Genomic DNA, 24,402 nt, shown 5'->3' with positions numbered 1-24,402 from the left:
ATTTATTTTGGTGTATGGTGATCTAATTTCCTTTTACTATATGTGGCTGTCCATTCCCTGATTAATTTAAGAACTGTTGTTAAATTTTCAGTTTAAATTTTTGCCTCTTGTTAGGATGGAGTTCTGAACCAGAAACTGGAAGTCAGGACTTTGCTTTTTTGGCATTACAAGTCTGAATACATGAAGCATGGGTAAACACTGACATTTTTCCTTTGAGACTAATCATTAGCAGACAACTGTTAGCAAACTGAAAATGAAGTTATCTGAAGTGAGTTTCCTTAGAGATTGTGGAACAAGTGGTATGTGTGTGGAGATAAATTTACAAACATGTAGATTCTGGTCTGTTTAGTAGAACAGAAGATGACTTTCTTTGGAAGCATAAATATTTGAAGAGTGTGTGGTAGCCTTGTACGATGTTACATGTGTCTTTGCTGAGGAATACAATAAAACACAATGTATTTATCATAACTCATAAAATTGTATAACAGGAAGTGAACTTTAATGTATGTCAATGAGAAATACTTTTGAGGAGATCAGGTGATCCCCTTCAGTGCAGCTTGTAACAGAAAATTTTAATTTCATTTGCACTATGTAACCAAACTGGACCTGGAGAGAGTAGGGAAAAAAAAACAACTGCAGACCTAAATAACTTTGGAAATTTATGGAACCCACAAGACTAAAATGATGGCATAAGGAGAAGTTGCACTTGAGCAGTGTGCTCTGATTGATAATGTCACTTTCCTTTGAGGTACCACTAAGCTTTTGAGTTAAATCTTGAGTAAAATAGGTGATAGGCAGTGCGAACTTGGTTGTTCACTATTCGAGTGGGAAATTACAAACAGGGCAGGAAGCTAAGATGATCCCTGTGATAGTGAATTAGAATTGGAGACTTGAAGGTTAAGTGCACATATTACAGTACTCAGGGACCCAGGTTCAAGCCCCCAGTCCCCACCTGCAGGGGGAAAACTTCAGAAGTGGTGAAGGGCTGTAGGTGTCTCTGTCTCTCTCCCTCTGTTTCCCCTTCCTCTCAATTTCTGGCTGTCTCTCTCTAATAAATAAAGATAAAAAAAAAAACTAAAAAGAAAAAAAAAGAATTGGAGATTTGAGTATGAGTTAGTGTTAAATGTAATCCTGATACTGTGCAGGCAGACCTCAGGGTAATTGCAGGTCCAGCTCCAGGACACTATAATAAATTGACTATTGCAATAAAGCAAACCACATGGATTTTTCTTTTTGTTTCCCAATACATATAAAAGTTAAGTTTACACTACAACATGATTCTGCTAAGTGTTCCAGTAGCATGATATGTAAAAGTAATGTATATACGCTCATTTAAAAGACTTCATTGCTGAAAAATGCTATTACCGGAGGCTGCTGTGAGTTGTATATAATCTTTTTGCTGGCGGTGGGGGTGTTGTAAAAAATGGAGCATTTGAGGGGAAAATGCAGTAAGGCTAAGCTCAATGAAACAAGTTCAATAAAAATAAAAAGCGTACATTTTAAGTGAGTTTAGTTCAACCTCAAAGCAGTCAGAAACACACATTTCAGCCTTGGAATTACCAGACATATACATATGTCTGATATATATGTGTGTGTATACATATATGTATATACATATATATTTATGTAGTAAAAATAGTGTTTTTTTAAAATGTTTTCTTTTTATTTATTTTGGAAAGAACAATTGAGAGGGAAGCTGGAGATAGGGAGAGAGACACCTGCAGCACTACATTACCTCTCATGAAGCTTCCCCTTGCATGAGGACTGGGGGCTTGAACCCCAGCTCTCGATGTGTGTACTCAACCAAGTGAACCACCATTTGGCCTGAAACACATACTCTAAATAATATTTTCAACATTTGCCTTAAAAAATACTGTAGGAGGTGTCAGATCTCAGAGACTGGGGAGAGTGTTCTCTGCACAAACCTGTCATTATTTAGTGACTTCTGAGATGGGGAGACTTGTATTGATACAAACATTTAATCATAGAGCATTTTATTTTTTCCATATTCGTAAGTTTGTTTAAATATATCTAGTGTGCTACCCCCATTCTCATGGAGACACAGCAGCAGAGTTGCATAGCTGATACACGTATACTTCATTTTCACTTTGTTTTTGATAAGTCTTGTAGATTAGACATTTCTAGGTCACTCTAGGAAACACAGATAAATGATTATAACATACATGTAAAGGCCTGAGAAAACCAAGATTTTATTTTTTTCCTTCTGATTAAATGAAGGGTGTGAATGAAACTAGTCTCAGATTGTTGGGTGCGAAAGCCATGTGCATGGAGATAAGCTTGCAAACATGTAGCCTCTGAAACCTACATTTGGGAAATAGTACAAACTTCGGAGTATCTGTACTTTTTATCATACTTAGCTAATGGTATGTATTTTCATCACATTTTTTTTTGAGAGAGTGATTTAAAGTATTGATAAGTGCTGAACTCTGTTAATTGGGAACAGAAAATGATACAGAAAATTGGGTGCAATATGACTGAAGCTTAATGCAATGAACAGTCACAGTCTTTATGAATTGATCGAGCATGCCCCCAAATATTTTACAGATGTGTTCTAGAAGCTCTGCTTAGTGTTGTCTAGAGTTGTATGTGCTGTTTCAGTTACTGTGTGCATGCTGTGTAATGTGCTTAGGTTGTAAAGACACACCTGTATGGAAACAGAAGACCTTGATCCTCTTGCTGTAGTGTAGATTCTGACTTACTCATTCTAGAGTGAATATGACCTTTTTGGAGGCAGTTTTGTATGGCCAAACTTTAGCACTGAGCTGGGCATATGTTTGCTACTAATGCCCAGACAAGGGGCTGGGAGTCACCTGGTCGTACACATTTCACCAAGTGTGACGATCTGCATCGAGCTCCTGGACACCACGTGGGAGTATGTTGCAAAGGGAAAGCTTCACTAGTGATGGAATAGCACTGTGGTGCCTGGCAGCAAAATACAAAAACAAGATACTGCAAAACATTCTGATGTTATGTAAAATAACACCACAATGAATGGTAGTCCTTGTTTTGTGTTAGTAGGTTTTCAAAGAATGTATGCAGGTTGTCATGAGTGGACAAGGGGTTTTAGTCCTGCTTCATTTCCCTGTGCCATGTCTATGTAGTAACAAATGTTTGACAGAGAAGAAAGTTTTGTCTGGTGCCATGGATGATGTATCCCTCTCCTTTTAGTGTTGGCCCGCCTCCTCTTTTTAAAGTTTGGAGGTGAGGGAACTGTATCCCCAGCAGCCATCTACGGTGTGGCTTGCATATACCACAGCATAGCCACTTGGGTTCCTGTGGTGATGGCCTCAATTTCCACCTTTTCCCTCAGTGTGTGCTTGCTGCTTGATTGAGAGGTTTTCTTAAGACCACTGCCTGACTCTCTGGATAGACAGTAGGAAATGGGAGTGAGATCAGAAGCTTTTCGGGGGGCTGGGTAGTGGTGCACCTGGTTGAGTGCACACATTATCATGTGCAAGGATCAATGTTTGAGCCCCCAGTCCCAACCTGTAGGGTGAAGGGGGGGAGCTTCAGAAGTGCTAAATTAGGTCTATGGTATCTCTCTTTCTCCCTCTTCCCCTCCCTTCGCAGATTCTCTCTGTCAAATACAATAGATAGAAAAAAGACAATGGCTGTTGGTGGATTCTTGATGCCTGCTCTGAGCCTGAGTGATAACCCTGTGGTAATTAAAAAGAAAAGGTTGGGAAGATAGTTTAAGGGTTATGCAAAAAGACTTCCATGCTGGAGGCACCAAAAAGCTCAGATTCAAACCCCAGTACCACTATAAGCCAGAGCTGAGCAGTGCTCTGGTTAAAAAAAAAAAAAAAAGTGCCATAGCATTTCCCTGACATCCTGTTGATAGCAGACCCTACAGAATAGAACATCATAATACTGTGAGGATACAAAACAATAAGAATAGTCTTGCCAGATAATGAAATATTGTGTAATATCTCTATAATACCATTGATTTGATTGCATCCTTAGAAAACTGAATATAGGGAGTCGGGCGATAGCGCAGTGGGTTAAGCTCACGTGGCGCAAAGCGCAGGGACCTGTGTAAGGATCCTGGTTCAAGCCCGTGGCTCCCCATTTGCAGGGGAATTGCTTCACAGGTGGTGAGGCAGGTCTGCAGGTGTCTTATCTTTTTCTCCCCCTCTCTGTCTTCCCCTCCTCTCTCGATTTCTCTCTGTCCTATCCAACAATGACGATATCAATAACAATAATAACTACAATAATAAAACAAGGGCAACAAAAGCAAATAAATAAATAAATACTAAATAATTAAAAAAAGAAAACTGAATATAACAAAAACCTAGGACAGTTTTTGGAAATTATATGTTCTCTAGCAGTTTTGCATGCATTTTTATATAGGCACTGTCTTAAGAGTTATATAAAATGTTATACAAATAGGAAACATTAGGGCAGTGCTGGTAAACCTGGTTGAGTGCACACATTATAGTGCACAAGAACCCAGATCCAAGCTTCTGGTCCCCACCCTCAGGGAGGAAGCTGCATGAGCAGTGGAACAGTGCTGCAGGCGTCATTGCCCCCCCCCCCCCAGTCTTCTCTTCCCTCTCAGTTTGTCTCTACCCAAAATAAATAAATGAATAGTAAACAAACAGGAAGCACAAAATATGCACACACAAACACAAGAAGAGCTTGGCTGGAGTTTTTCCAGGAGGATCTGTGGACAAGCAGAACGGTTGCATCACTCACTCTCCTCCATCCCACTGCCCCATTTCATGCTTTGTGATCTTTTGCGCATCTGTTGCAACTCGGCTCTTGGCAGTGATTGATCGGTTTTGTGTCCCTATGATTTTTTTCCTTTCTCAGAATCTTCTTTAAACAGAGCCACACATTACTTAACTGTTTGAGACTGGTATCTTTGACCCACTGTAATGCATTAAAATTCATGTGTGGTGCTGGAGGCAATGGTTCAACTGGCTCAGCACTGGACTAGAAGGCCTGAGGCTCCTATCCCCAGCACCTGCATGTACTGGGGTAGCTCTCTGCTTCTACAGTGTGAGACTCTCATATTTAAAAACCTCTGCTGCTGTGTTTGGTAGTTTGTTTTTGTCCACTGGTACTTCATCTTATGGACATATATGACCATTTGTTGATGCCTGAATAAATTCAAGAACATTTGAGTTGTTTATAGTATTGACTATTACAAACAAAACTATAATTACTATAAACATTTGTGTATAGATTTTTATGTGAACACAGGTTTTCCTGGATTCTGTGGGACTATAATTTAAGTTTATTATTATTCTTCCTAATTTTTTAATATTTTTTCCCTTTTGTTGCCCTTTTTATTGTTGTTATTGATGTTGTCTTTGTTAGATAGTACAGAGAGAAATGGAGAGAGGAGGAGAAGATAGAGAAGGAGAGAAAGACACCTGCAGACCTGTTTCACCGCCTGTGAAGTGACTCCCCTGTAGGTGGGGAGCTGGGGGCTTGAACCGGATTCCTTACGCCAGGATCCTTAAGCCCGTTCTTGCGCTTAACCCGCTGTGCTACTGCCCGACCTCCAAGTTTATTATTTTTGAAAGATTTGTTTTGTAAGAGAGTGAGAGACAACTGCTTTTGTCATATGTGGTGTCAGGGATCTAACCTAGGCCCTCACATGTGTAAGGAATACATTCTGCCTGCTAGGACATTGAACTTAATTGATCTTTAATTTCTGAGCCAGTCTTTATTCCTAGGATTGACCTCATTTGGTCACAACATGTTATCCTTTTTGTATATTGCTGGATTTGGTTGGCTGTGATTTTTTATTTTATTTATTTATTTATTTTTTAATATTTTATTTATTTATTCCCTTTTGTTGCCCTTGTTGTTTTATTGTTGTAGTTATTATTGTTGTTGTCGTTGTTGGATAGGACAGAGAGAAATGGAGAGAGGAGGGGAAGACAGAGAGGAGGAGAGAAAGATAGACACCTGCAGACCAGCTTCACCGCCTGTGAAGCGACTCCCCTGCAGGTGGGGAGCCGGGGTTCGAACCAGGATCCTTATGCCGGTCCTTGTGCTTTGCGCCACCTGTGCTTAACCCGCTGTGCTACAGCCCGACTCCCCTTGGCTGTGATTTTTGTTGAAGCCTTTTGCGTTTGAGTTCATGAAGGATACTGGCTTGCAGGGTGTTTTTTTTCTTTTCTTTTTTATTGTTGTAGTTATTGTTATTGATGTCGTTGTTGTTGGATAGGATAGAGAGAAATGGAGAGAGGAGGGGAAGACAGAAGGGGAGAGAAAGATAGACACCTGCATACCTGCTTCACTGCCGGTGAAGTGACTCCACTGCAGGTGGGGAGTCAGGGGCTCGAACCAGGATCCTTATGCCGGTCCTTGTGCTTTGCGCCACCTGCGCTTAACCTGCAGGATGTTTTTAAATGTCACTTACAGATCTTGGAATAAGGGCAATGCTGGCTTCATAAGCTTGATTGAATATTTGCTGCTCTGTCCTATTCTGTTTCAGAAAGAATTTGTATATCATTGGTATATTTAGTGTTGAAATAGTGGGCGAGTTTACAATTTCAGTCATATGCATGTTTAGTTTTCTTAGTTATAAGGTTTTAAATTGTGAAAGTAATTGCTTTAAGAGATGGAGGTATATTCATATTCTCTCTTCATGTAAAAGCTTTTATAGTTTGTGTTTTTAAGGTATAAAAGTTGGGGAATGATAAATGTTGTAAAAGATTGTGCTTTTAATGTCTGTATGGTTTCTGCCGTTGTCTTTTACTCCTTGGACTATAATAGTAGCATGTGGGGAGTTGGGTGGTAGTGCAGCGGGTTATGCGCACATGGCACAAAGTGCAAGGACTGGCATCAGGATCCTGGTTCGAGCACCCGGCTCCCCACTTGCAGGGGAGGTTGCTTCACAAGCAGTGAAGCAGGTATGCAGGAGTCTGTCTTTGTTTCTTTGCCTTCCCCTCCTCTTGATTTCTCTCTGTTTTGTCCAACAACAGTGATATCAATAACAACAATAGTAACCACAATAAGGATAAAATCAACAATAACTAGGGCAACAAAAAGGGAAAGAATAGCTGTGGATTGTAGTACAGGCACTGAGCCCCAGCAATAACCCTGGAGGCAAAAAAAAAAGTAGCATGTGGTTTTGTTTTTCTTGGGCAGTCCAGCCAAATACTTATTGATTTTATATATACATACATATATATATATATATATATATGTATATATATATATATATATGTATATATATATCTTGCTTTTGGTGTTAGTTGCTTTTCTGGGATTTATTATTGGCTTATATTTAGAGTAGCTGATTAATAAAACACATTGAGACCACTGCTACACATATAGAGTGCTACAGAGAAACAGGTGCGAAGAAATTCAGATTCTTCATCCTGTCAGAACTTGTTTGGAAAACTTAATTTTATTTTTGTATTGATGTTTGGGTCCAAATATAACTAGTCATGCAAGAGTCTGATGAAAGAGCCCAATTTAGTGGCATTTTTAGTGAGTTTTTCAGGTCATTTTGAAATGTTTTCAGGATTGAATTTCATGCTGCTGCTGCTGTTGGCAGCAATGCTAATATTTAGAATAATTTTGTTGGGGAGGGGGCATGCACATCTAAGAAACTTTGCTAAAGATAACTTGTGTATTATTATTATTATTATTAGCCAGAGCACTGTTCAACTCTGGCTTATGGTGATATGGTGAATTGAACCTGAGATTGATGTCTCAGACATGCAAGTCCTTTTACATAGCTTTTATGCTATCTCCCCAGCCCTTAAAGGTAACTTGTATTCATTCTTCTGCTACTGACAGCTTACTTCCTGCTTGCTTGTAAACAACAGAATTCTGTTTTTCACAGTTGTAAAGTCTGAGAAGTCCAGAACAAGGTGCTGGCAGATTACATGTTGTATGAAGATCTGCCTCTTGGATGGCTGTTTTTTCCTCACTGTGGGGTTTTTGAAACATGGTGTTGGGGATGGGAGTCCAAAGATGGGGCTCGTTGGGCCAGGAGCCGAAGTGGGGAGTCAGTCGAAGTGGCTTTCTCTAACTTTAAAGCAGTACTCTGGGATGGTATTTGAATCAGAAGAGATCTGGCCTGTTTGGGGTGGTATGGCCACACACTGAATGTGAATTTTTTTTTTTTTACATGGTGCTAAGGAATGAACCATGGGCCTCATGTATGTGCGATGCCACCAAATGACTTCACTGGACCAGTTTGTTTTCTGTATAGTCTGTAGGGGTGGGTGGCAGGAGACAAAGCACCAAACCACACTGCTCACCATCCATCAGTTTCCCCTTTAGTGCTGTCCATGGTGCTCCCAAATGCACTAGGGACTGAACCCAGTGCCTCCTCAGGTACCATAAAGTGTGGGCTCTGATTCACTGAAAAATCATGATGCATTTTTATATAGGAAAACATTGAAAAGTATGTCATGACTTTCCCTACAACCCAGTATCATTGCAAGCCTCAGTATTCGTAGCTATAACCACCAATATTTCCTCTAATTTTTAAATAGAAAAATATTTATAATGTGCCTATTCATTTGATTCCACCACTCAATCTCCTAAATAGTAGAAACAGCAGGCTTAGGATCTGTAGTGAGGAACAATGTTAGAAATTTTACCCCTGATCGGATTTACTGAAAGCACTACTATTAGGTTGTAGTATTCTCTCACTGACATAAGATAGAAGATACTCCTAAAACTTTGTCAAACTGACTTTAAAAAGTATGAAGCAATTTAATCTGGATTGAATTATTGGCTCCCCACCCCCACTAGCTATATGTGCAGCATCCCACACATGGGTAGACGAGATTAAAGAGCCCAAGTCAGTGGTAAAGAATCTAGTCTGAGGCTATCAATTTGGGGCTTTCCAGGTGAGCCATTTTTGATCAGAGGCACAAGGTCTGGAAATGGGCCAGAACTGTTGGAAACATGGTATCTTCCATCATTGCATGCTCAAGGAGTAGTGCACTGCTTGCTCTAACTAGGACACACAGTCAAATAAGGATAACATTAAAATGAAATTCCACTTTTACTTACTTATTTTACCAGAGCACTACCGTGTCTGGTTTATGGTGGTGTGGGGGATTGAATCTGAGACTTTGGAGCTTCATGAATGAGTCTCTTTGCACAACCACTGTGTTATTTACCTCTGTCTACTTCTACTTTACATGGGATGGAAAATGGTGAAGAGCAAGCTAGTGCAGGGTGTTCATTAATATTTGGGTGCTGTTATAAATACACTAGCCATTGTATTGTTCTAGGATAAGTGCTGCAGACTGGAATCTAGAGAGATGGGAAGAGCATAAAGAGTCTTGAGCTAGTATGGATTTGGAGGAGCAAAGAGGAGAGTGTGTGAGACAGTGGTAAAATGCTTCAAGGTTAGAACTTCACCATTTGAACTCTCCTGCAGAGTCAGGATAGAATCAGGCTCTGGAAGGAGAGGGGCTTTCCAGACAGTTAACATCAGCTTATATACTAGAGGGGCCCAAAGTGCATCGCTTTGTTTTTGTTTTCAGAAAAACATGAGGATGGCAACAGTTTGGAGGGGACTGGAGATGACTCAGCAGGTCAGAGCTCACTCCTTATGGTGCTTGTCGTGGCCCTGGGTTCAATCGCTAGCACATTTGGGAGCACCATGGACAGCCCTCATGTTCTCTTTTAAAAAGAATTTGCCTAATTCTTATGCAAAAAGACCTTCATGACAAAGGTCTCAGGTTCAGTCCCCAACACCACCATAAGCCAAAGCTGATAGTGCTGTGATAAAAATGAAAAAATAAAATAAAATGCCACCAATTTGGAAAATTTGCTATAGTTAGTATTTTCATTGATAATGGTAGGGAATTAAAGTGATTGTGTGTGTTCTATTCTTGTGACCACGGCCCAGTCCTGGGAATTAAATTGATTAAATAGAATTGAATAGTAGGTTTAGTCAGTTACTTATTTTCATTTTTAAGTTTGTCTTCTAGTAATGATTACCATGATTCTTTCTTTCTCTCTCTTAAATTAAAACATTTTATGTGGTATCAGGGAATTAGCCCAGGACTTTATATACAAGCAGTACCATTGCTGAGTCGTCTCTTGGCCTAGTTCTTTTCTTCTTTATTTCTTTCTGAGAGAGAGGAAATGGTGGAGAAGGGAAAGAAAGATAAAGAGGAGAGATTCCTCAGCACCACTCTTCCATCAGCTACCGCTAGTCATGATGTCCCCATGTGGTGCCAGGGCTTGAACTGAAGGTCTCTGGCATGGGAGGCATGTACTCTACTGGTAGTCAGTTTCCCTTTCCCCCACATTAATTCTGAATTCATTGTGGTTTGGACTATGTCCACTCTTAACTTAGTAGACTATGTTGCACTAGAATGATCATTTTTAGGAATCCCATATTCTCCAGGACAACCAATTTTCAGGTGCAGAATTCTGTAACTACTCATGGTCACAGCAAAGATTATATTGAACTTTATCGCAGCCATTTCTGTGTTCTTTCCCTCAACAGTTGTATCTTTTTTCATTTAGTTGTTAGACATTTTCTAGAGAAATGGATTCTCTTCAGCGAATGCACCTATCTTGTGATAATATTAATCCATTAAAATGTATCTATGCAAATAATCAGGTAGAGGGGAGTAAGGAAGCACAGCAAAGTCCTTCACAGTTCTTTTTTCTTTGTAGTTCTGTTAAGAAACATAGTGAGTTTTCTAACTTTCACTTCAAAGCCTAATCTACTAATCAAAGTAAGACAGACCAGGAATAGGAAGGAATTTTGCATCACTTTTTTCTTCTCATTTTTATGAGAAAAATTTTCACTGGCTAGTTCTAACTTGATAATAATGGATGTGATTTTAGTAAGCTCTATGCCATGAAAATGTCCTTGACAGTCATGAAAATGCCATGACTGTAGTGAGGTTTTGTCTTCTGTCAGTCACATCATGCTCTTAGGATGTGACATTATCTTTTTTTTTTTTAAATTGTTTATTCATTCCCTTTTGTTGCCCTTGTTGTTTTATTGCTGTAGTTATTGCTGTTGTTATTGATGTCATCGTTGTTGGATAGGACAGAGAGAAATGGAGAGAGGAGGGAAGACAGAGAGGGGGAGAGAAAGACACCTGCAGACCTGCTTCACCACTTGTGAACCGACTCCCCTGCAGGTGGGGAGCTGGGGGCTTGAGTCGGGATCCTTATGTTGGTGCTTGCCTTTTGTGCCACCTGTGCTTAACCCGCTGAGCTACTGCCCAACTCCCTAATGTGACATAATATTAACACTTTGGGGTTGGCTTGGTTTCACATACAACTCCCAAATTGTGGTTTCTTTTGCTCCTTTTGATTTTATTTACTGTTTCTATCCAACTCTCCCTTAATTTTCACAATTTTATTGTTGCTATTCTGTTTTGAGCTTTCTGGTTCTGAAAGAAGGAAAAATAATGAGGTGATGATCTTATCCTTATCTGAATCTAACAACTGTTTCTGTTCCAGCATGAACTCATTCACATTTACCATATTTTGGGAGCCATCGTAGTCTAGTCTTTATCTTTCTTCTATATGAATATACACCTCGTTTTTTGTCATCTTTTTTTTTTTTTCCTTCCTCTAAATGTTGCACCAGAGCCTCATGCATTCGTGTCCCAGGGCAGTTTCTTTTCATTCACTATCTTTAAGTGAGAGGGAGGGTTGGCAGGCAGATAGGCAGAGATTCTGTACTGTATAATAGGTCTTTGAGAATTGTCTACTGGTGGGTTGTCGGAAAAGTCAGGATGTAGTTTTCTATGCAAAAATGTATCAGGATTTTCCTGAAAACCTGTATCCAATTCATTTTTTTTTTTAATTTGTGCTTTGTACCAATCATTATAACGGTAACATTTGGTATTTATTTACCTTTGAGCTCTTCATAGTTTTTCTACAGACTGTACTAATTTTTATAACACAATGAACAGTAGGACATACTGTTGTGAGACAAATTACTTTGGGCAAGCTGGGAAACAATTATATAGCAAAAGTTACCATGGATTAACTTTTGGAAATCGTTTTTTTTTTTTTTTTTTTTGGGGGGGGAAATTGCATAATGGTTATATAGAAAGACCTTCATGTCTGTGGCACCAAAGATTCCAAGTTCAAACCTCAATACCACTAAGAGCCAGAGTTTACTAGAACTCAGGTTAAAAATTCTTTTTTGTTTTTTATTTGTGTTTAAGTAACTTTAATGAAATAGTTTACATGTAAAATATACATGTTCTTACATGTGTAGTGTGGGTGTGTTTTAATAAATGCCCATCATAACTGTCACTACCCGGGACCCACTTTTACTGCCTTAGCCCATTTAAAGTCAGCCCCTACTTCCACCCCATTAACTGTTGATCTGATTTCTGTAATTATAGATTAGTTTTGCTGAAACTAAAACTTCATATAAAGGGACTCTCTTGAGTCTAGCTTCTTCTGTTCAGAATAATTTAAAAGCCTCTCATGGTAAATCTGCTTCTGAGTTGTTATATATTGCTTTCATTTAACAAGTCAGATTTGAAAACTCTGTTTTAGTACAGGTCGAAAGAGTTTAAAACTTCTGAAGAAAGCCTTTACCTGATTGTGTTTGCCATTCTTAGGCTGTTCTTAAATCCTATGCATAAAGCTGCTTCTCAATCAGGTGCCTGTTTTAGGAGAGCACTAGCTGGTTGGGAAAGTTATATACAAGGAACTTAGCTTATTTCATTCCTTATCCCCCTTTCCTGCTCTTTATAGGATCTCAATCAGCTGAAAGGAATAGAGGCAAAAATACAGAAAATTTTTATCTAGCAAAAATGATTATGTGGGACACCATTAAGCTAAAAAGCTTTTGCTCAGCAAAGGAAATAAAAAATGATCTAGAAAATACAAAAGCAACGGTACAGAATGTGAGAATACATTTGCATACTGTATCTGAGAAGGGGATAGTGTTGTAAATATGTAAATAAATTCATGCAACTCAATAACAAAGAAGAAGCTAGTGAATCCAAACAATTCAGTCAGTACATAATCATGCAGAGGATAGGCTGCTTCTCATCATTAGGGGCAAACAAACCCAAATCACAAAGAGAGATCACCGAAGGTCTGTTTCAGTGACTGTCGTCAAGAAAGCAAGATGTGTCGATGAGGATGGAGAAAAGGTAACCCAACTGTGTGAATGTAAAGTGGTTCATCCCCTGTGGAAAACAGAATGGAGATATTTCTCTATCTCTCACCCCTCTTTTCTCTGCTGGTTCCTCGGAACATTTAAAGTTGAGTATAATATGATCCAGCAATTTCACTGCCTGGTATATATCTAAACAAAATGAAAACAGAAGTTGAAAGAGATGCATACACTTATCACATTAGTCACTATATAACCAAGATAAGGAAATGGGCCAGTGGATGAATGAATAAAGAAGTAGTATTGTCAGAGCAACTCTCCAATTCTCTCCTTTCCACTCTCTGGTCAATCAGTCTTTTACCTGCTAGGGAAATACACTGTCAAAGCTTAAACATTCCAGCATCAGTGAAACAAACTGCTTGGATAAAGGAGCAGTGATATGTATGTAGAGTAGAGTAGAGTAGAGTAGAGTAGAGTAGAGTAGAGTAGAGTAGAGTAGAGTAGAATGTCATTCAGATATGTGGATAAAAAGATAATTACTGGGAGTGATATTTACTGGGAGTCGGGCTGTAGCGCAGCGGGTTAAGCGCAGGTGGCGCAAAGCACAAGGACCGGCATAAGGATCCCAGTTCGAACCCCGGCTCTCCACTTGCAGGGGAGTCGCTTCATAGGCGGTGAAGCAGGTCTGCAAGTGTCTATCTTTCTCTCCTCCTCTCTGTCTTCCCCATCTCTCTCCATTTCTCTCTGTCCTATCCAACAACAACAACAACAATAATAACTACAACAATAAAACAACAAGGGCAACAAAAGGGAATAAATAAAATAAATATTTTAAAAAAAAGATAATTACTTGCAATAACATAGATGAATCTTAGGGACATTATGCTAGGTTAGATAGTTAAAGACAAAAACTGTATTTTATCACTTAGATGTAGAACTTAAACACTTGAAACTAGAGAACAGAATGGAATCTTTACCAGAAGCTGAGATTTAAGGAAATTGGAGATACATTGTTTACCTGTCACAATCAGTAAATTCTAAAGCACTATGTATTGGGGTTGTTGGAAAAGTGTGACATCTTTTTTAAAGAATATTTTATTTATGCACTTCACTGGATAGAGAGAGAAAATGAGGGGGAAGGAAAGGTAGAAAGGGAGAGAAAAAGAGAGACACTTGCAGCACTGCTTCACTGCTTATGATGCTTGCCCTTCTGCAGATGGGGGCAGGAAGCTTGAACGCAAGTCCTTGGACATGGTAATGTGTCAACCAGGTGAACCACCACCTGGTTCTGACATCATTTTCTTTTTTTCCCCTCTTTTTTGTACTTTTCAACTCCTAAATTGCTATATTGCTCCCCCCCAGTTCTCTTTTACTACTATTGGATGAGTCATCATTATTCCTTTAATTTTTTTGTTTTGTTGTTGATGCCCTTGTTTTATTGTTGTGGTTATTATTATTATTATTGTTTTAATTGATGTCATTGTTGTTGGATAGGACAGAGAGAAATGGAGAGAGGAAGGTAAGACAAAGAGTAGGAGAGAAAGATAGACACCTGCAGACCTGCTTCACCACCCTGTGAAGCAACTCCCCTGCAGGGGGCTCGAACTGGGATTTTTAGGTCCATCCCTGTGCTTTGCGCCACCTGTGCTTAACCCTTTTAATTCTATGAAGATGTTTATAATAGTATTATCGGTATACTTGTTTGCTGTGTCTTTAAATGGTTAACACTAATATCTCTTTGAATTGCTCGTCTCATTTTTGTTGGAAATTAGAGCTGTTAGATAATATGTTATAGTGAATATGGATCCTGACCTCTCTGCCTTGCTATTATTGTTTGTTTGTTTAATGACTTGCCTGGGCTAATTCTTTTTTTTTTTTTTTTAATTTTTTAAATTAATTTTATTTTTGAGAGAGATGAAGAGAGGAGAGAGAGAGAAACACCAGAGCATTGCTCAGCTCAGGCTTATGGTGGTGTGGGGGATTGAACCTGGAACTTAGGAGCCTCAGGCATGAGAGTCTGTTTGCATAACCTTTATGCTGTCTCTCCCGCCCTGGGCTAATTCTTTTGAGTGTGCTTCCTATTCAGTATGCTGAGTTTGAAGTCAGTGCTTAGCTTTCAAAACTTCTCTTAAATGTTGGACTGTGTAAGGGTTCCCTTGCTACCTTTTGATAGCCTGCTGTTGATTAGAGGTTTCCCCTAAATTCCTTTAGCTTAGGGTCCCACTTTCTCTTTTGAACTTGTTTGTGGTTTAAGAGACTTTGCAAATTGTAGGGAGCTTCTAGTTTGTTCTGCACTCAGCCCAGGATAGTATTCAAGGGCTCTCTTGAGTAACCCTTGAAATCTTGTGTCTGTACACAAGATGGGCATGTGCTTTATGAATCTCTTTCTTCAGGATGTCTCTGTTAAGTTTCTGTCAGGCTTGTCATTTTGTTGCTGGTCCCAGTGAATGACTATTCCTGGGATAATAGCAGTAGCCCTTTTTGCTTGCCACTCAAGCACTCTTATTTTTGTTAGCATTCTTAGGCATAGATTTCTCATTACCTGCTCAGAATAAACCCCTATTTGAGGAGAAGGTAGATACTGGTTTTTCTTTTTTTAAAAAAAACTTGCTGTGTCTACTCAGGCTAGGACTTCTTTGCTGCAAACTCAGCACTGTGGATGATGATGGAGGTTACCTCTGCCAAACTATTGGTCTTGCAGACACTTTGCCAATTTTCTTAAACAGATATTTCGAATTTGTTGTCATTCCAGTATGGCCATTTCACTAATTTTTTTGAGTGAAGGTTATATTTCACTTTCATTTAAATTCATCATATTGTTATGTATTTAGTTCATATATTATCATCACCTTTGAATAGATAGGCTTTAAGTTGTAATGCAACTCACTAAAAGTTCTGTCTTTAAGTAAAAAAAAATGCTCATATTACCTCTGGAGTTGAGACTATTAAGATTTATATTTTTTATTCAAGGATTCTGGTTTGAGCCCCTGGCTCCCCAGCTGTGTGTGTGTGTGTGTGTGTGTGTGTGTGTGTGTGTGTGTGTGTGTGTGTGTGTGTTTGATTCACAAGCAGTGAAGCAGGTCTGCAGGTCTCTGTCTTTGTCTGTCTGTCTGTCTATCTAATCTCCTTCTCCCCTCTCAGTTTAATTTCCAGTTAAATGGAAAAAATGGCCACCAGGCGCAGTGAATTCGTAGTAAAGGTACCAAGCCCCTGGAGGCAAAAAAAAAAAAATCATATTTAGGGCATTCAGCACCAGTACATTTTTGTGGGACTAGGTGGTGGTGGCACCTCATTAAGTGCACATATTATATAGGACCTGGGTTCAAGCCCTTACTCTCCACCTGCAGGGTGTTTACTTTACAAGCAGTGAAGCATGTCTGCAGGTGTCTTATCTTTTTCTTTCCCTATCTCCCCCTCCTCTCAATTTTTCATTGTCCTATCTAATAAAAAATTTTAAAATATATTTCCATTACATAAATAGGTGGTGGTCCAAGTTTTACAGGTTTCTCAATAGTGCCGTGGTAGCAGTTTCCACAGCTGTTCAGCTCAGAACCGCACACTTCATTTATTGATAGTTATATCTCTCTCTTCCCCTCATATTGAGATCACTTTCTTTTTAAAAATATATTTAATGTAAGATTTATTTATTTATTTATTTATTACCTCCAGGGTTATCACTGGGACTTAGTGCCTGCAGTATGAATCCACTATTTCTGGAGGCTATTTTTTTCCTTTTGTTGCCCTTGTTGTTTTATTGTTGTTGTTGTTATTCCTGTCATTGTTGTTGGTTAGGACAGAGAAGTGGAGAGAGGAGGGGAAGACAGGGGGGAGAGAAAGATAGACACCTGCAGACCTGCTTCACCATCTGTGAAGAGACACCCCCCCCCCCCCCCCACTGTAGGTGTAGAGCCGGGGGCTCAAACCAGAATCCTTATGCCGGTTCTTGCGCTTTGCAACATGTATGCTTAACCTGCTGCACACCACCCCTGAGGTCATTTCCTTCCTTCCTCCCTCCCTCCCTCCCTCCCTCCCTCCCTCCCTCTCTCTCTCTCTTTCTTTCTTTCAAATATTTATTTATCCCCTTTTGTTGCCCTTGTTGTTTTTGAGATCACTTTCTTAACCTCTCTCTGACTTTCATAACACTGATGTTTTCAAAGACTAGTTTTCTAGATGCTCCTGAATTCAGTTCTTTTGTTTCTTTGTAATTTTCTTCAGGCTGTGCATTTTGGGCAGGAATATTATGAAAACATCTATAGTTGAAAGATGCTCTGTCTTCTCCAGTGCATCACACATGATACTCCCTTGATGGTCATGTTCACTCAGGTGGTTAGAATTACAGTGCTGTCTACTAAGTTAATTTTCTATAAACGTACCACCTCAGCCCCTTTTGTTACTCATTGACCTGTAGGGAAATGCATCTATACAACGTAGATGTCCTTTTTGCCAATAAACTTTAATTCATTTATTTATTTATTTTTAAAATTTATTTATTTTCCCTTTTGTTGCCCTTGTTGTTTTTTATTGTTGTTGTTATTGATGTCGTTGTTGTTGTTGGATAGGACAGAGAGAAATGAAGAGAGGAGGGGAAGACGGGGTGGGGGGGTGCGGTGGGGGGTGGGGGGTGGAGAGAAAGACATCTGCATACCTGCTTCACCTCCTGTGAAGCGACTCCCCTGCAGGCAGGAAGATGGGGGCTCAAACTGGGATTCTTATGCTTGTCCTTGGCGCTTTGCGCCACATGCACTTAACCTGCAGCACTACCACCTGACTCCCTACTTCTTTTATTTTTATGGTATAAATTACTTGGAGGTAGCAAAAGGTGGGTCATTAAAACTTTGGTAGTAGTTCCTAAGGGTCTTAGTATCTGTGTTTCTAAGAGATCTTTCCTTACCTAGTAGTGATAATTATGGAATACAGGATTGTTAACCTGCTGAAATAATGAGTTCACTGTTTATATGATTTCTAGGTTTATGTACTGGACAGACTGGGGAGAAGTGCCAAAGATAGAACGTGCTGGAATGGATGGTTCAAGTCGCTTCATTATAATAAACACTGAAATTTACTGGCCAAATGGACTGACTTTGGATTATGAGGAACGGAAACTTTATTGGGCAGATGCGAAGCTTAATTTCATCCACAGATCAAATCTGGATGGAACAAATCGGTAAGATTGACTTGTAAATGTTTATGTAAACTACATGTTGTTTTGATATGGTAATCAAAATTTAAAATCTAATTTTAAGAGGAATTTATTCTGTTTCCCTTCTTCTAAGTGCAGCCAGGCACATGTACAATTTCACTGTTCTGGGCTGCTTTTTCCCTATTACACACACACACACACACACACACACACACACACACTCACTCTCTCTCTCTCTCTCTCACTCACACACTCACACCCACACCCACAACTTCTTCCAGTGCTAAAATGCCCCCCCCCAGGTTGTGCGAGAATTAACTGTCAGAGGAAGTTGGGCGGTAGCACAGTGGGTTAAGCGCACATGGTGCAAAGAGCAAGAACCGGCATAAGGATCCTCGTTCTAGCCCCCTGCAGAGGACTCACTTCATAGGTGCTGAAGCAGGTCTGCAGGTGTCTATCTTTCTCTCCCTCTCTCTGTCTTCTCCTCCATTTCTGTCTGTCCTATCCAACAATGACGACAACAATAACTATAACAATAAAACTAGGGCAACAAAAGGGAATAAATAAATATTTTAAAAAATACTGTTTTATTAAAAAAAGAATTAAGTGTCAGAAAAGGACAAAAATAGGCTTTTAGTTTGTACTTAAAAGAGGTGACTGACTACATTTCTTTCTCTCTTTTTTAATTACCTTTACTTATGGGATAGAGACACCCAGAAATTGAGAGGGAAGGGGGTGAGACACACACACACACACACACACACACACACACACACACACACACACACACACACACACACACACACACACACACACACACACAGCACTGTTACCACTCGCAAAGCTTTCCCCCTGCAGCTGGGGGCCGGGGCATTGTAACATGCACTCTACCAGGTGCACCACCACCTGGCCCCTTCGGACTATATTTCTGTCCTATCTTGTTTGTATTTAGTTTTAATAGACTGTTTTCTCCTTTATTCTGAGCTAATTTAGTTTTCTAGTGGTTTTCATCCAGTTGGTATACTTCTGTTCTCTCCCAAAGTGTTTTTGTCTTAATCCAAGGAGTGGAGTTACTATTATGATTTTCATTCCCGAGTGTCACGTGAAGCTAAGCATCCCTCAGGGAGCTGGACACCCATGACTACAAAGGGTCACCGTACTCAGAATTACCTCTGGAGCTCCCTACCATTGGTGGAAGCTTGTTTGCTAAATTTCTAGACTGAGACAGGGCTCAGCTTCTGTAAAGGCCCAGATGGTAAATATTCTAGACACTGGGCCATATGATCTCTGCTATAATTACTTACGGCTGTAGCTATGGCACGATAGTAGCAATAGAAAAATACAGGATTCTCCAAAAGAAATTTTGCTCATACTCCCAGAAGGGTAAATGATAGGTGAAGATGACCAGAGGCCTGTAAACCCCAATTCTGTAAGAACCTGAAGTGTCTGTTACCAGGAATCATGTTTTGTTATACCATCAGTGAAAAGGAAGTGAATCTGGGAAACACCAGAGCAAGTTGGGCACTGTTTTTCTTATCTGAGAGAGAAGGAAAAAGGAAGAACATTTGCAAGTAATAATAAGTGTGGGAGTGACTTAGAAAGGAAGTGGAGGAAAAATAGGGGAAAAATGGGCAAGAAAAATACATAGAAATAGATTGATAGTGAAACCTTATCTGTGACCTTGGGAGAACTACTGCAGTTTCCAGTGGAGGAAGTGGGGACACAGAACTCTGATGATGGGAAATGCATGGAACTATACCCCAATCATCTTACATCTTATAAATCAGTATTAAATCACTAATAAAAAAAAATACATGGGAACTGGGCGGTGATGCAGTGGTTTAAGTGCACATGGTGAGAAGCGTGTGGACTGGTATCAAGATCCTGGTTTGAGCCCCAGGCTCCCTGTCTGTAGGGGGTTCGCTTCACAGACGGTGAAGCAGGTCTGCAGGTGTCTGTCTTTCTCTCCCCCTCTCTGTCTTCCCCATCTCTCTCCATTTCTCTCTGTCCTATCCAACAATGACAGCAATAACAACAACGACGATAGACAACAAGGGCAACAAAAGGGAAAAAATTAAAATATAAATAAATAAAATAAGGGAGTCAGGCGGTAGCATAGTGGGTTAAGCGCAATGGTGTGAAGTGCAAGAACCTGTGTAAGGATACTGGTTTAAGTCCATGGCTCCCCACCTGCAGGGGAGTCGCTTCACAAGCGGTGAAGCAGGTCTGCAGGTGTCTTTCTCTCCCCCTCTCAGTCTTCCCCTCCTCTCTCCATTTCTCTCTGTCCTATCCAACAATGACATCAACGACAACAACAACAACAACAACAACAAAACAAGGACAACAAAAGGGAAAATAAATATTAATAAAATAAAATACACGAGGGCATAAGATGAATGTGTCCCAGTAAAACTTCATTTACAAAACTGGATGGGAAGCTATTGGATTCTAGTTTGCTGACCCTTGGAGTTAGAGAAAGCCCAGTTCATTTGTTCTATACCTGAGTATTCAAGGAAGCAAAGTCATAGTACATAAAAATGGGATTTCTTTTCAGATCACAACCAGGTTTGTATTTGTTTTTCATTTTATTTTGTTTTTGCTATACCAGGGTTTTGCATCTGCATGTTTCCACTGTTCTTGGCTTCCTTCCACCCTCCCTGTCACCTTTTGTTTTATTTAAGATAGGGAGAGAAACGAGAGGAGAGATACCATGTCACCTAATGTGCATGATGCTCCCATGTGATGCTGGGGGCGGGGGGAGATTTGAACCTGGATCTTGCACACGGTGAACTTGTGCATTCTACAAGGTGAGCTGTTTCCTGATTTTCAGTCAGATTTTAAAAGATGAATTTCATATTGACATTCTTATGCTTGAGCGATTACTTGGTTTACTAGTGGTCTCATTCTAAGAACCCCAACAAAAACATAGAGACTTGGGTATTTGAAGGGTTTTTTCAAAATGTTGTAAGTTTTCTGAATAAAATGTTTAGAATTTATTAAATAAGCTTTTTGTCATCTGGAGATTTGGAATATTTTCTTCCATTTAAGAAAATTTTACTTACAGGATGGTTTATGATGAAAAAAAAATCTTAAGGTTAAAATAGGCTGAAAGGGGTTTGGGAGAAAGATTAAAACTGAGCAGAAAAACAACAAGGGCAACAAAAGGGAATAAATAAATAAATAAATAAATAAATATTAAATACTGAGCAGAGAAGAATTTTAGTGTCTGAAAGTACTTTGTATGGTACTATAACAATGGATATATGTTATGCATTTTCCCAATGCTAAATAACATAGAACTTTGAGAGTATCAGCTGTGGAAAATAGTTTATTTATTATTTGTTTTTAAAACAGATTACACAAGGCTGTCCTATCCATTTCCTAACATGCATTGTTAGTACTTCCTAAACACTCTCTGCAGAAAGCATATTATCTGTTCATGTGAAGTCATATTTTATGTGGTATTTTGCTATGTTGTTGTTGTTATTATTACCACCACCACCACCATTTTAAAACAAAGAGCTGCGGCGAAGCTTATTTTTGTAAAATCATTTATCTACTTATTTATTAGGTAGAGACAGAAACCTAGAGGGAGGGAGGGAGGAAATAGAGAAGGAGAGAGACAGTCACCTGCAGCACTGCTTCACTGCTCATTAAGCTCCTCCTTGTAGATGAGGACTGGGAGCTTGAGCCTGGACACTTGTGCATTGTAACGTGTACTCAACCAGGTATGCCACCTCCCAGCCCTTTGCTGAATTATTTACTGGGAACTGAATTTGTACTTTAATGCCATCATATCTTTTTTTTTTTTTTATATTTATTTTATTTATTTTTTCCCTTTTGTTGCCCTTATTGTTTTATTGTTGTAGTTATTATTGTTGTTGTTGTTGTTGGATAGGACAGAGAGAAATGGAGAGAGGGAGGGGAAGAGAGAGAGGAGGAGAGAAAGACAGACACCTGCAGACCTGCTTCACCGCCTGTGAAGTGACTCCCCTGCAGGTGGGGAGCCGGGGTTCGAACCGGGATCCTTATGCCGGTCTTTGTGCTTTGCGCCACCTGCGCTTAGCCCGCTGTACTACAGCCCGACTCCCGCCATCATATCTTATAATAATGTTCCACTCTGAACCATTTTAAGGTTCAAGATTGTTTGCAAAATTTAAAAAATACTATTTTGGAAGGTGTGTAGAAGATGGTTTGCAGAGGTATTATTTCATTTCTTATGTCTACCAGTGAACCATCATTGCTCTTAGAATAAAGTCCAAAGTCTTCATTGATACTTACAATATGTGATTCATTTCCCTTATCTACACAAATGCCCTCAGCAGTTCTCTGGCTGGCTGTGCTCCAGCTCTATCTAGTAAACCATTATTGCTCCATAAAGTCATCTCTGAGTACGTACAATTCTGCTTTGAATAGTTGGTTTACTTCAAATGCCATTATCAAGATTTTAAGTTCAGGAAAGGAGAATAGATTTTTTTCCCCTTTTTTAACATTTCCTCTTCCTCTTTTCCCTCTTTCTCCCCTTCCCCCTCCTCTTCTCCCCCCTCCTTTTTTTTGGGGGGGGGAGATGAGGCTGAGGATCCAGGAGGTGATATCGTGTGGTAAAAATGCATGCCGTACCATGTGTTGAGGCCCTGGGTTTGACCCCTGGTACCACAGGGGGCACCGTGAACAGCACAAAGGAGGAATAGTACTTTGGTGTCTTTCCCCCTCTTCCCCACACCCTCTCAAAATAAAAACTAAAAATTGTGTCCAGAAGTGACTTGGTAGCTTTGTGTACATGTGAGACCCTGCATTAAAAAAAACCCCACAAGAGGGGTCTAGATGGTGGTGCACTTGGTTGAGTGTAGAAATCACAATGTGTAAGGACCTGGGTTCAAGTCCCTGGTTCCCACCTGCAGGGGGTGGAAGCTTCATGTGAAACAGTACTACAAGTGTATATCTCTATTTCCTCATTACACCTCAATTTCTCTCTGTATCTAAAATAAGCAGAGACACACAAACAACCCCACCCTCACCCCCACCCCCAGAATGAAGGTTAGTTTGGTTTTGGATGTTTGTGTTGACTGAACTCTATAGTGATCAAGTCCAGAGAGCATTCCAGATATGAGAATGCTATTCAGCAGGGTAGTCCTAGGGAGATAAGCTTTGTAGTCACTATCAAGTCAATGATTAATAAAGCCACAGGCTATAAACTAGGGAATTTTACATCCATGAAAGACCCTCTAGGAGACCCTCTAGTACAAGACAAACAGACGTGGCTAATGACTTTCTGAGCTTGTGAAAATTCTGCTTCTTAAAAGAAACAAGTTAGAGACATGTACCCAAATAAGCAATAATAACCCAAGTCCTAGCAGTGATAGCAGGCTAGAGGTAAAGGTGCTTAAGAAAGTTGGCTAGGGAAGAAGGCTAGGCTTTTTCTAGGTTCTCTGAGCACTTCTTGGGAATTTATCAAGTACTGGAGGACATGCATGTTGTAGTAGCCACACTGGTATCATTGAGCTTGTGAGGTAGGAATCAGAGGTACCAGAGAAGAAGCAGGGCTACCCTTATCAGCAGACCTTTTGATGCTATCAGGGCCCCCCCCTCCCAAGAAACAGATGTACCTTGCTTTTATTGTTGCTTGCTTCTGCTTCTGCCCTCCTGGTGAAAGTGACAGGAAGAGAGGGCCAGTGAGTGAAGGAGAGACCCCATAGCCCTACTCTACCACTCAAAAAAGTTTCTCCTGTGTGTGGCACTTCTGCGTGGTGCCAGAGGCTTGAACACAGGTTCTTCTCCATTGTAAAGATTATTTTCTTTCTTTTTCTTTTTTAGTATTTATTTATTTATTCGCTTTAGTTGCCCTTGTTATATTGTTGTAGTTATTGATGTTGGATAGGACAGAGAGAAATGGAGAAAGGAGGGGAACACGGGGGAGAGAAAGATAGACACCTGCAGACCTGTTTAACTGCCTGTGAAGCGACTCCTCTGTAGGTGGGGAGCCGGGGGCTCGAACCGGGATCCTTACGCCAGTCCTTGCACTTTGTAACATGTGCTCTTCACCCACTGTGCTATCACCCGACTCCCATAAAGAGTAGTTTCTACTGGGTGAGCTGTTTCCTAGTCCCCAAGCATATGCCTTTTTTTAAAAGGTTAAAAGTAAAAAAAAAAAAAGAGAGAGAAAGCATTCTTTGTTCAATCTTTTGTTATTAACTCC

At 39.9% G+C, this 24,402-nt stretch overlaps 1 protein-coding gene across 1 annotated transcript in view; it reads left to right on the top strand.

Annotated features, from left to right (window-relative positions):
• Window positions 1-24,402, top strand: part of LRP6 (LDL receptor related protein 6) — a 143,099-nt gene that overhangs the window by 35,953 nt on the left and 82,744 nt on the right. Inside the window, exon 3 of the mRNA XM_060194397.1 lies at window positions 18,033-18,230. Coding sequence (XP_060050380.1) covers window positions 18,033-18,230 — 198 coding nt within the window. The remainder of the gene's footprint in view (window positions 1-18,032; window positions 18,231-24,402) is intronic.

Source organism: Erinaceus europaeus, chromosome 7, assembly GCF_950295315.1.
Source record: "Erinaceus europaeus chromosome 7, mEriEur2.1, whole genome shotgun sequence".
Taxonomy (NCBI): Eukaryota; Metazoa; Chordata; class Mammalia; order Eulipotyphla; family Erinaceidae; genus Erinaceus; species Erinaceus europaeus.
This window is presented reverse-complemented; position numbering and strand designations above follow the sequence as displayed.